Source organism: Echinococcus granulosus (assembly GCF_000524195.1).
Source record: "Echinococcus granulosus chromosome Unknown EG_S00094, whole genome shotgun sequence".
Lineage (NCBI taxonomy): Eukaryota > Metazoa > Platyhelminthes > Cestoda > Cyclophyllidea > Taeniidae > Echinococcus > Echinococcus granulosus.
The window spans coordinates 259,589-270,347 of NW_020170474.1; the positions used below are offsets into that span (position 1 = coordinate 259,589).

Consider the following 10,759-nt stretch of genomic DNA (forward strand, 5'->3'; position numbering starts at 1 on the left):
ATAAATGTATTTTAAAATAACTATGCTAATTTTTGAGGAAGGTACAAAGAGACGGTCATATAAAAGGTGGCTGGTGGATATATATTCAAGACCTCGTTTTTGGGGATGGAAGTTGCAACCATTTTTCTACATAGCCCGCCTCCCTTCCCCCATATTTTGGCAGTTGTCATAGCGGTCAACTAATATAAAGAAATTCCTTATATAGGACTAGAATTAGCGTGAGTGTCCCCTAACAGGACGGACTTCCCAACGGCCATTCAAGATCAGGCGTTCCGCGCACTGTCCAGATATTCACATAAGTGACCTTTGAGGCTGTGGAATGGCAAAGCCACTACCACTTACCTAGAGACGGTTGCATTATTTAAGTGACTCACTGTGACTTAACTCCCCTACCTGGGGGCTCGATTTCACAACTTTCGTTTGCAGGATACTTTGCCCATTACTACTTATTGTTCCACACACCTACTCCCTGATTGGCGCTGATTGGATTTAAAACTTTGGTATCGCCATAGTGACATGCCTTCATGACTTAAACATTCTCCCTCAACCTTTTTAAGCGAAACGACGAAAGGCACGAAGACTACTTAAAACCCAGCGATTCAGTTTAAAGTAAAAATAATTTTACCAGGAAAGGAAAAAAAACATTTATTTATTTTTCTAGACGGTTCACAGAGCTAATTAAACACAAATAATAGTTGTTGCGGGGGGGTGATAAGAAAGACTAAATTTGTACTGTTTTAGGCCGTACGAACATACTTAGAAGTGGAGGTACTGGCCACCTCCTCGCTCTTCACCATCACGCTCTCCTCATCCTCACTCCCAGCCAATAGGATTTCACTCAAGTACTTGTGCTCGTTGGTATCCACTTCGTCGTGTAAATGTTCCACAAACTCCTCCTTATTCCGAATGGTGATACTGTGAATCTCGGAGAACATAGAAAACAGCCTTCTCAATTTGACGCCGTCCATATTGCCCTTCATCACATGGGAGACAAGCACGTTGGTTAGCAGCGTCTCAATGGCCACTACAGCGCCAGGGTCACTAACATCACTACGATCTGAAACAAGAAAAGAGCACAAAATACGATTATTTACACCCACATTAGTATAAACCTGAAGTCTTTTCATGTCATTTGCCTGAAGTCAGAAGAATACTGGCTACGAGGGCAAGCTCTGTTACATCCAACTTCCAAAGCAGAACCTTCCTTGCCAAATCACGAATGGCTTTTGAATTTCCATCAGCTGATCTGGCAATAAAGGCGTAAGCTTTGCTTGTGGTGACTGACTGGTTGTCACTCTCACTGTCATCTTCCTCACGATTAATAGTTGATCTAGCCATTTTCCTGGAAAGAGCTTCTACAGCGCGTAGTGTGAGAATATCGAGTAGAGACGATTGTAGTAGACGTGTCTGATCTCGGACGGAGAGCTTAATGAAAAAAAAAGTGGATGAGCTAATAAACGAAGCATAAGTGAAAGCGGACAGGTAAAGGCACTCTCAACCTACCAGCAAAAATCCAGGCACGAATTTGGCAAACGACAAGACGTCCAAGATCCTTGATTTGATGACATTACTGACTACTTCTAGAAGGGTATTCATCTTTTCTGATTGATCGGCATCATTGTTCTGAAAAAGGAAAGAAAGGAAAATTTCTTATAGCTCTACTATTTGGCTTGAATCCACATCACAGCACATTTCTAGAGGGTCTGACCAAGTCTGGATCATCACAACTTCGGTGACGGCCTATATTAAAACCTCTCTGCAACTACAACCTGTAGCTCCTTCAACAGAGGGAAGTCAATTACTACACCATCCCTTGCAGCTACTGTGAGCACAAGTAAGGAGTATCGCCTCACCTCACTTATCTTTTTCATGGCATCTCCTATCTTCACAGCGGTGATAGACATTGACTTGTAGGCTTCGGTCAGCGCCTTGGCAATTCCATTGTAGCTCGCAGAGCCCATGCTAACTGCAGCCGAAGCGGCAGCGCTAACAGAGGGGGTTACAATGGCAGCAGAGGATTCCAAACCTGGAGCAGGTTGCGGAACCTCATCGGAGCTGGACGCTGCTGCTGCCACAGCTGTCGCTGGGGCCACTGACGCCATTGACGTTGCACTCGTCGCTGCCGAGGTATTCCGCACTTTGGCCTCCGAACTCGTGGAGGGTCTGGTTATTGTAGTCGTTGTAGTGATGGTGTTGGTAGGAGTATCGCATTTCTGGGGTGAGGCCGATGTTGAAGCCGATGCCGCGGCTGCTGCGATTGCTGCCATAATCGCAGCCTCCTTCGACGGCATCAATTGTGAAACCTGCTCCAGGATATGAAAATTTGCATCTGGCTGAGGTTGCTGTTGGGACTGTTGATACTGTACCATTGAAGTGGAGGAGGAAGAGGGATACTGCTGGTGGGGCAGGTTGTGAGAGACCCCTGCCGAATTCCAATAGAGACTGGAGTTGGCTGATGAAGAAGAAGGCGAGGAGGAAAGGAAATCGGAGGGATTGATTGTCTCAGGTTTGTGAGGGAGATAAGAAGTAGTAGGTGAAAATGTGCTCGGGATTAAAGTTTGTCTCGGCTGTGGCAGTGGTTGAGGTGGAGGTGGCTGTTGTGGAGCCGCCATAGCCGCTTCTGCCTGTTTTCGAGCCCGATTCGCCTCAATTAATCGCCGCTTTGCTAGACGTTTGTCCTCGTCCAGTACCACTGAAAAAGGTGTCCTTTTGAGCTCCGAAAACCTGGTTGTATTAACCAAATGAACCACCACACTTACAATCCATTGCCATTCCACCCTTGATGCATCGGTCAAATCTGCACTTCTGGCAGCTGTTTCGGTTTTGCTTGTCACCCACGGAACAGTTTCCATTGAATTTACAGGTGTACTCGAGTTTCTTCTGCACTGAACGGCGGAAGAATCCTTTGCAGCCCTCACAAGTCATCGCACGATAATGAAAGCCGGTTGCGTTGTCACCACAAACAACGCACGGTTCAGGTCCATTCGTGGTGTCCATGTAGCTCGGAATGTAGGGTTCTTCTGACAAAAAGGGTTACAGGAGTGGAAGCAAATACTGCCTAGCACGTTTTCGCCACTTAACTCATAGCAATCAACTTTCAAAATGGAATCAAACGCAAGCAATAAAACAGCAGGGTTCAGCTATCAAGCCTAATTTAAATAAGCCATCTGAAGAGAAGTAGTTTCAGTATTCGAGCCGATACTACTAGTTCAATTTTAGTAGAAGATTTAGTCAAATGGATTTTTGCGATTTTCTCCTTCAAATGTTTACCTTTTAAATCTCGATGGGAGGTATGGTAAGGTGTCTGCAAAATATGACCAGAAGTGAATTATCGCACTTCTATGAGCTTTACGCATTGACTTGGGGGAGCAATTCGTCTGGCGTCAGCTTCTTCGCTAGGCTCTAATCATCACCTTAGTTTGTCACTCACGAGGCATCCTTTCGCAGCACAAAATCTTAGCCGAATTAAGCTGACAGTGAAACCCTCACGAAAAGTAGTCAGCTCATCAACATGCCATTCTCACTTTGCTTCCAGATCACATTCTGCCAAAATACCATGAAAACTATCCTTTTTAGCGCACTGCACATGGACCAATCACTGCCGAATGCGTTTGGTGGCGTAGAATTGAGAATCGATATTCCGACGGTTAGGAGGGTCACTAGACCCAGGTACTTGTGCACGTGCGCTAGCACGCACAGGCATATAGCCCTCCGACCGCCGCACACATTTATGGTCCTGCCCGCTTAGTGAGTGAGGGAGTGACTCACCACACTCCAGGTCAGGTCATTCGATGATATGCGGGTTTTTGACCATAAAACCGTACCTCTAACGGTAATGCAAATTGATCGATAAGCACACCTCATCCCCTCGACGCCGGAGTACAAGTCGCCAGTCAGGTGAGCGCTAATTGGGAGTTTAGCTCATCCCGCTGCTTATCGATTTCTGATGAAGGATTTGACAACTAGAGGAATTAGTTGGTCTATTGAGGTGGATGTAAAATAACCAAGTCGAACACCAGTAAAAATCGCACTTAATACCTCCTTTGTTAGCTGTGTAGCACCTGTAATGAGGTTAATAAACCTTGTTCAGCAAGCTAATGCCATGATCTAACTAGCATAGAATAGAAAAAAAGGAAAAAAGGGGTTCTATAAAATAGACGCACTTTTCCTTTGCCTGGTGGGAGTGGGATTGGCGGAACTGGTGGCGATAGTGTCGTGGACCCTTCTCTTCACACTTGACTTCGCCTGTGGCTGTGGGTACTTAGGTGTTAGGTGCATTTGTGATGTCTGCGGTCGTGGTTGCTGAGGTGGCAATGGCATTGATGTGGTCTGACCGTAGTAACCGGGATTCAATTGTTGAGGAATGATCATCGGAGTATAGGGCGATCTTGAAGCATCTGTGGGTTGCTGATAGTAACCCGAAGCGGGATATTGTTCATATCTGGGTATATCTAGTCCGCCTCCGTTACCGGGTATAGTTGATGCCGCTGATGCAGAAGGCATAGACCAGTACGGAAGGCCGATAAAACTTGAAGAAGACGGAGCACCACTATCATTGTTATCAGCGCTGGAGGAAGAGGCGGTGGTAACAGGATACAGGTAGTTGAACTGAGTGTACACGTTACTATCAGCGGGTGCGGGTATGGTAACCCCAGATGAGGAAGAGGATGTATTGGACACGGAGGTAGAGGACGAGGAGGAAGGGAGTGAAGTCTTCAGCCCTTCCTCCAACACTTCATCGGGCTCTATTTTCGCTTTCATGCGATGCGCCAGCTAACACCAACATTCAGCGCGTTTAACTCTGCTTACTCCAGGTCATGACCGCGATATTTATGCATTCGATACCCAAGGCTATATTTAAATCTGATTGGCTGTAATGAGAGAAGGGGTCATTGGCTACGGCGTGAGGTCATGCGTGGAAGGCATGTTTAATTGCATTAGAAGCTTTCATCCACCGGAGCGGAAGTGCTCTAAAATTTTGTATTTTTTTAAACAAATATTTACATTGAAACGAGGCCATATGATCAATCGTGGCTGACAGTAATGTGAGACCATGAAGGTCTGAAGAATTTAGAATATATTTCTTAATGTTCGTGAGAGCTCAGGTCAAAGCCTGGCATCTGGGCTAGTTAAAATTGTGACCCGTTTTGACATAGGCGCCTGGTCGATTTCCACTGTCCATTAAGCGTTTAAATTATGTCTGGAGGGCTCTGACGAAGAAATCCTTGTCATTTAGGCTGAACCATCCTGGAAGATCCTGCACAGTTGGCCATAAGTAAAAGGGTGTCTTCCTTCCCAGTGTGGGCTACCCCTCTGAAATTACCAGCTCTGACTAGTGATTGTACGTACCCACTGTTCTTATGTGTCTGTTAGGCATCCCACGAGCTGATTGTTCGCAGCAATTACTGCCGAAGCCTGTGGACGGTGGGCACAAGGAGCATAACCACCACAGATGAGGCTGTCTCCCTCCAGCAGGTGTAATGGTGTCTCAACCAGATGTCCCACCACAATCACTGAGCTTCACGTTATCTGTACGACACACTTACCGCACACTGAACTATGTCACCACCTCCACGATTGGACCTAAGCTCCTCCAGCAAATCGCCAGTCGGTCAGTCAGTCAGTCAGTCAGTCAACCACTCATGTCCAAATGCTTGTGTTGGCAAGGTGTGAACAATGTCCAGGTACGCATTCACCCAAAGATAATCCCCATCACCCACTGAACTCGCTAAATCACTTCCATCAAAACCTCTTCTCCAATGATCCCGCATCTCTTCTACATCCCCAAACACTAGTTATCCAGGCAGTTGGTTTAGTATTTGGCTAATGAATTAGGGGTCTTACACAGCCCTCGTGGGCACAACGCCGTCTAATTTCCAGCATCACATATCTCTCATCACCTGAGCCGCTTTCATTCAGTGGTCCCGTGCAATGTGAACTCTGATTAAACAAATGCTTCAGCTAAAGCATGCCTCAGTTATGTTGTTTATTCCTTCCCCTCTAGGTCCTTGGTCCCCTCGAAGCCTCCCAATGGCAAGGAAAATTTGGCGACCAGCCTAACCTAACCAATGAGTCACGCTTGCGCCACATGTCATCAAATCATTGGGTGAAGTGTCAGGTCATTGGACGAGTGGCTCAATGAACCACAATAGGATGCCTAGGAGTAGTGCTAGTCGGACGACCTCAACGACTGTCCCCATTTTCCAGGAAGAAAACGTGAAAGATTGTGCACCTGCTTAGGACGTTTAGTGGTAGGTTAATAGAGGCAAATCGACTAACATAGCCCAGATGTTTTATTGTTTGGGGATGATTCCTTCTTCCTTACTGGTCGTGATAATCCATCAATTTTCTAATTGCTTTAAGCCCCACCAATCTCTTTGGTGCGTCTGGTAGTCATGCCCTGACAAACATATCACTCAAAACTCAAACCATGGGATATCACATAAAGCCTCAGGAATGCTTAACCATCGACCTCTTTAAACGTGCATTTTACTACTGAGATCAGAGCTTAAGCGCTCTAAGGGCCGACTTTAACTTGGCCCCAGAGCTGCAAATACTCCTCTCGTCAAATCTCTAGTGGAGTATATGGAGAAACCGCAGTCGGAGACCAATGTCCATGACCCAGTAATGTTGTGAATGATTAGTCTGACTAGGGTGATAAATACTGCATCGTGAAGAGGATGATAAAGTAAAAGTAAAGAAATTCGGCTCAAAGTTGGTGGTTCACGCTACTGACCCTGACTACGGATCGATGGAGTTAAAGCGGAGATGTGGAACACATCAAAACCTACCGAAGAGGAGAACGTTGTCAACATACACATCGGTCGCCTTATTTTTGCACCAGAAGCTAGGTCCTCCAAGAGTAGGACGAAAGCAATGCTCATCATCTAACGCATCACGGATTGGAAACACTGAAATGGGATTGAGGATGGCGGAGAATATCATAAGAGGGACCAGTCGATGGGTAGCTGGCATGTCCCTACAGGCCAGCTGTCGAAATTCTTCCACCTGGATGCGACTCCATGACATTAACCCTAGCAACAGTGAGGTAAAGACGTATCAATGCGAACTCACATTTCAGTGGCCTGTCACCCCTACTAAGGTTATCACCTCATTCAAAGGACCCACCATGACTGACCATCATCTCTTGTCAATCCCTGTTCCACCTGCCTCCGTCAGTGACCCTACAGCTGATGATTTTCAGGGGTTAGCTCATTCGTCCTGCCGGTCAGGTTATCTGCTCTATTCCGTCCTATTCGTCATTTAAGCAGGTAGTCAGCTACTGCATACTTAGGACGTCACCAGCATCTTGGACACGTCCTGCAATCGTTCGCCCCTTCTTTTGTCACCCATACCACATTGGATTGACTAGCCACAGCAAATTGCCCATTTGAGAATCTGAATATTTTATGAAGGCCATTTGCAGGTCAGATTGTGTCCAAGATAGACTCACTTCTTCTTCTCCTCCCTCTAATTTCGATTTCACCTTTGACTTCAAATCCCCCTTTGTTGTTTCCCAAATTTGATTCCTGACAATAAGAGCAGTCCATCACTTTTTTTAGGACCACTAGTTTCTTGGAACTTTCAGCAAATCACTTTTGCCACCTCATTCAGAATACCGTGTTTGTTAGTTTGTCGGAATGGAGACTGTCTATGCAATCCACAGGCTTGGAGATATATGAGTTTGACAGCTCTCATCTTCACCGCACCTCACCTAACTCAACTATCCACCGCAGCCCCAACGATGATTCCTCCTAATCTGTACACCGAAGGTGAATTTCCATCCACCTGAGGCCTCATCTTCCAGCACAAATTACTTCCTTGAAATGGGTGACATTGTCACCACTCGACCAATCGGATGATGACCAGAAGGTGTCAAGCTTTATGCAATTGCAGAAGCATCCATCAATTGTCTGATTCACTCTTGTCAACACTGAGGCGATGGTAACTGAAGTATGCTAAATCACCCACAAGATCGTCTCATTTCTGTGATCGCCACGCCACCTTCGACCACCAGCTGAGTTTGTCTGAGGCGCACCCGAACCTGTTTTTTGTGAATCAACACGATTTGTGCATCAGTGCGATGCAATGATCTTTTGCCAATTAAATACATCACACACGGGTGCAGTTACGGGTCCAACCGACTGCATCAAAGAATAAATTGAGTACCTTCCACCTTATTTCAATCCATGTAGTCTGCGTCACATCAACTGCTGGATAAGGCTGCAAAGCCAGAGCAGTTTCAGTGCACGAGTTCGAATAAAATAGAGCTGAGAGGGATGTAAGGTGATTGCTATACCATCACTGTTGAGAGTAGGTAGAAGGACAGGTCTACAGAGAACATCGCGGAGGTCGAGATGTCGTTGTTGCTGTCATTTCGATCGAACTGTCAGTGCTACTTGCATGATAGGGAGAATGACATTGTATGGTGGGATGTGGTATGGCGTAACAGGAACTAAAGTGTGACTGAGGAAAGGATGGAAATGTGAGGATGAGGGGTATATGAAGGAATTGAAGAGGGAGGGAAGAGAGGTGAAATCCTTCACCTCAACTCACTCGTGTTTAGAAGTAAACTACCGTGGAAACATCACACATAGTAGGGGCAATGGTTTAGTGGCCTACGCCTTACACTCTACTCACATCTCATGAGCTTTTCCATCCACCTTGAGGCAGTTTGGCAGTCTGTAGTAGTGGCGCAAGCAGGCGTGCCTGAAAATGGACAACGGTTCTTTCCACCGAAGGCGTAAACTGCGCGGATATCCACTGTCATCTATTCACATATTCACTACCGAAGTCCTTGATGCAATGATGTCCAATTGTCTCGGAGATGAATGTAGTGGCTCCATTTCTGTGTCATAAACTCGATATCTATCACTCCGAACATTTGAATAATGCGTGGAAGGCGTCATTGTAGACCACTTTCGATGCATAGTCCGCCTTGGAAGTGGACATTCATCCTGCGGATAAAATTGATGGGTGATTAGGTATGAGAGGGATGGATATAATCTTAAGCGAAGGTTCGTGTAATATTGTAAGCAAAACAGTAGGACAGGCAAGTAGATGGGGAAGCAGGCCAGCTTTTCGAACATGCTTAGGCTGAAGTGCCGGATCTCCGTATGCCAACATGAATGCTTTCAAGCTCAACCTTATTTACTGCCAAAAATGTCACATACATGCACGGCAGATCCACCTCAAAATGAACTCCATCTCTTTATCAAATCAGCGGTGCTCCCACGTCTATTTCAACCCTCTTCAAAAGTGGCGCCAATTGAGATCACTGCGACCCTGTCATCCCCACTCATTTTCCTTTACTATGATGTTCCATCAATGACGTTTTCGGCGGACATCCTCCAAGAGGTTTCAATGATTGCTCCAGCCGACACGACATACAGATTTCATGTACCACTGTAATATGGATATGCGCAAAAATTGGATATTTATGCGGGTCAGTCTAAGGATAGATTGCGTTGAAATTGCAGCTCATTTGTTCCTCTTCTACTTCTATTCCTGCCAAATGGGGAACTGCGTTTCTACCCTTACTTTCACCAAATTTTAATCGCATTAATTTACAGCCCCTACTAATAAATAGGGAGATTGGAGGTCAAATCATTTCTTTTAGCACTTAACCATCCTCTCACTCTTTTCCAAGCTTCCTACTTGCCTCGGTTACTGATAGCACAGTTGCAGTCGCGTTCTTGAACTCCAAGCCACCATGCATGTGAATGCTACCCGCCATGTGAAATGCATGTACCATTCAAGCACACAATTCCACTATCCACAACATCATTCTACTTCCAGCCACTGTTGAGGACATCAGTCTCGTGCTACTCTGCCTTCCGTCAAACATACCTCACTCCAAGGTGAACACAAGACATCAATTCCATTCCTCATTTGGCTGTGCTTTGACACAAAGCAATACATCAAAGTGAAACATCCTGCCACGTCAGGGCATTGCAGCAAAGCAGATCTACTGTAGAGTGGATCGGTCAGAGGTGAAAAAGAAAGAACTGACCGACAAGTGTGGTGAAGCAAAAAGAGCAGATCGAATGATTATCTTACATCAAAATCCAAAGAGTTCAAATAGAAGAGACGCTTATTCAAGGTCCACTACTCCATTGTACAGGCTTCTCACTTACCATCCTTCTAAATCATTTCACAACATTCTCAAAACTTACAGTTTCTTATTGATAGCTGATTGTGGATTCTGTTCACTTCATGTTGACTCTCTTGTTAACAAACACGAGGCACTTTGGTGGTTGCATTGTAGGAGTCGTCGGCAGCATTTCAGTGAAGCAATCAACGCGTCAACAGTTATGCCAGCTGGAAATGCATTTTGGTATTCTTGCCTATGCAAGATGATTCTGCCTAGGTAGACGCTTACCATGTTGGGTTTCTACTACCTTGACTACTCCAGTTTCCCCCTTTTCCGTCATCGTGCCTCCACTGCCGATCTTCTGCGTGGATGAAATGAAGTTGCTTTTGCATGGCTCGGCCACCGCATCGTCGCCTCAGATGTGGACAAGTGATGGCATTGAGTTCAGCCGACCTTCACTCAACCTCTCCTCACTTTCGCTGACCTGGCCTCAACTCACTGCCTCAGGTCTCTCATGTGGTTGGTTCATTCGCAAGCGGAATTAATTGAAGTCACCCTGTTGAGAGATGAGGAGATTCTTATTCCAACCCTCGACAGTGCTGCACTGAGGTATGCAGTCATTGGCAAGTAGTCAGTCCATATTGCCGGTATTCGGAGCAGTCTTTT

At 45.8% G+C, this 10,759-nt stretch overlaps 2 protein-coding genes across 2 annotated transcripts; one reads left to right on the forward strand and one right to left on the reverse strand. All coding sequences in view use genetic code 11, as the record gives it.

Moving 5' to 3' along the window:
• Window positions 1-737: 737 nt before the first annotated feature.
• EGR_08053 (Thyroid hormone receptor alpha-A) lies at window positions 738-4,761 on the reverse strand (the record flags this gene model as incomplete). The annotated part of the gene is made up of 6 exons (XM_024497302.1): window positions 738-1,057; window positions 1,155-1,425; window positions 1,504-1,623; window positions 1,854-2,692; window positions 2,760-3,020; window positions 4,164-4,761. 6 exons carry the CDS (start codon window positions 4,759-4,761, stop codon window positions 738-740), a joined length of 2,409 nt encoding a protein of 802 aa, XP_024348301.1.
• Window positions 4,762-5,480: 719 nt separating this feature from the next.
• EGR_08054 (hypothetical protein) lies at window positions 5,481-10,638 on the forward strand (the record flags this gene model as incomplete). The annotated part of the gene is made up of 4 exons (XM_024497303.1): window positions 5,481-5,684; window positions 6,005-6,118; window positions 6,986-7,232; window positions 10,415-10,638. 4 exons carry the CDS (start codon window positions 5,481-5,483, stop codon window positions 10,636-10,638), a joined length of 789 nt encoding a protein of 262 aa, XP_024348302.1.
• Between the last annotated feature and the right edge of the window lie 121 nt (window positions 10,639-10,759).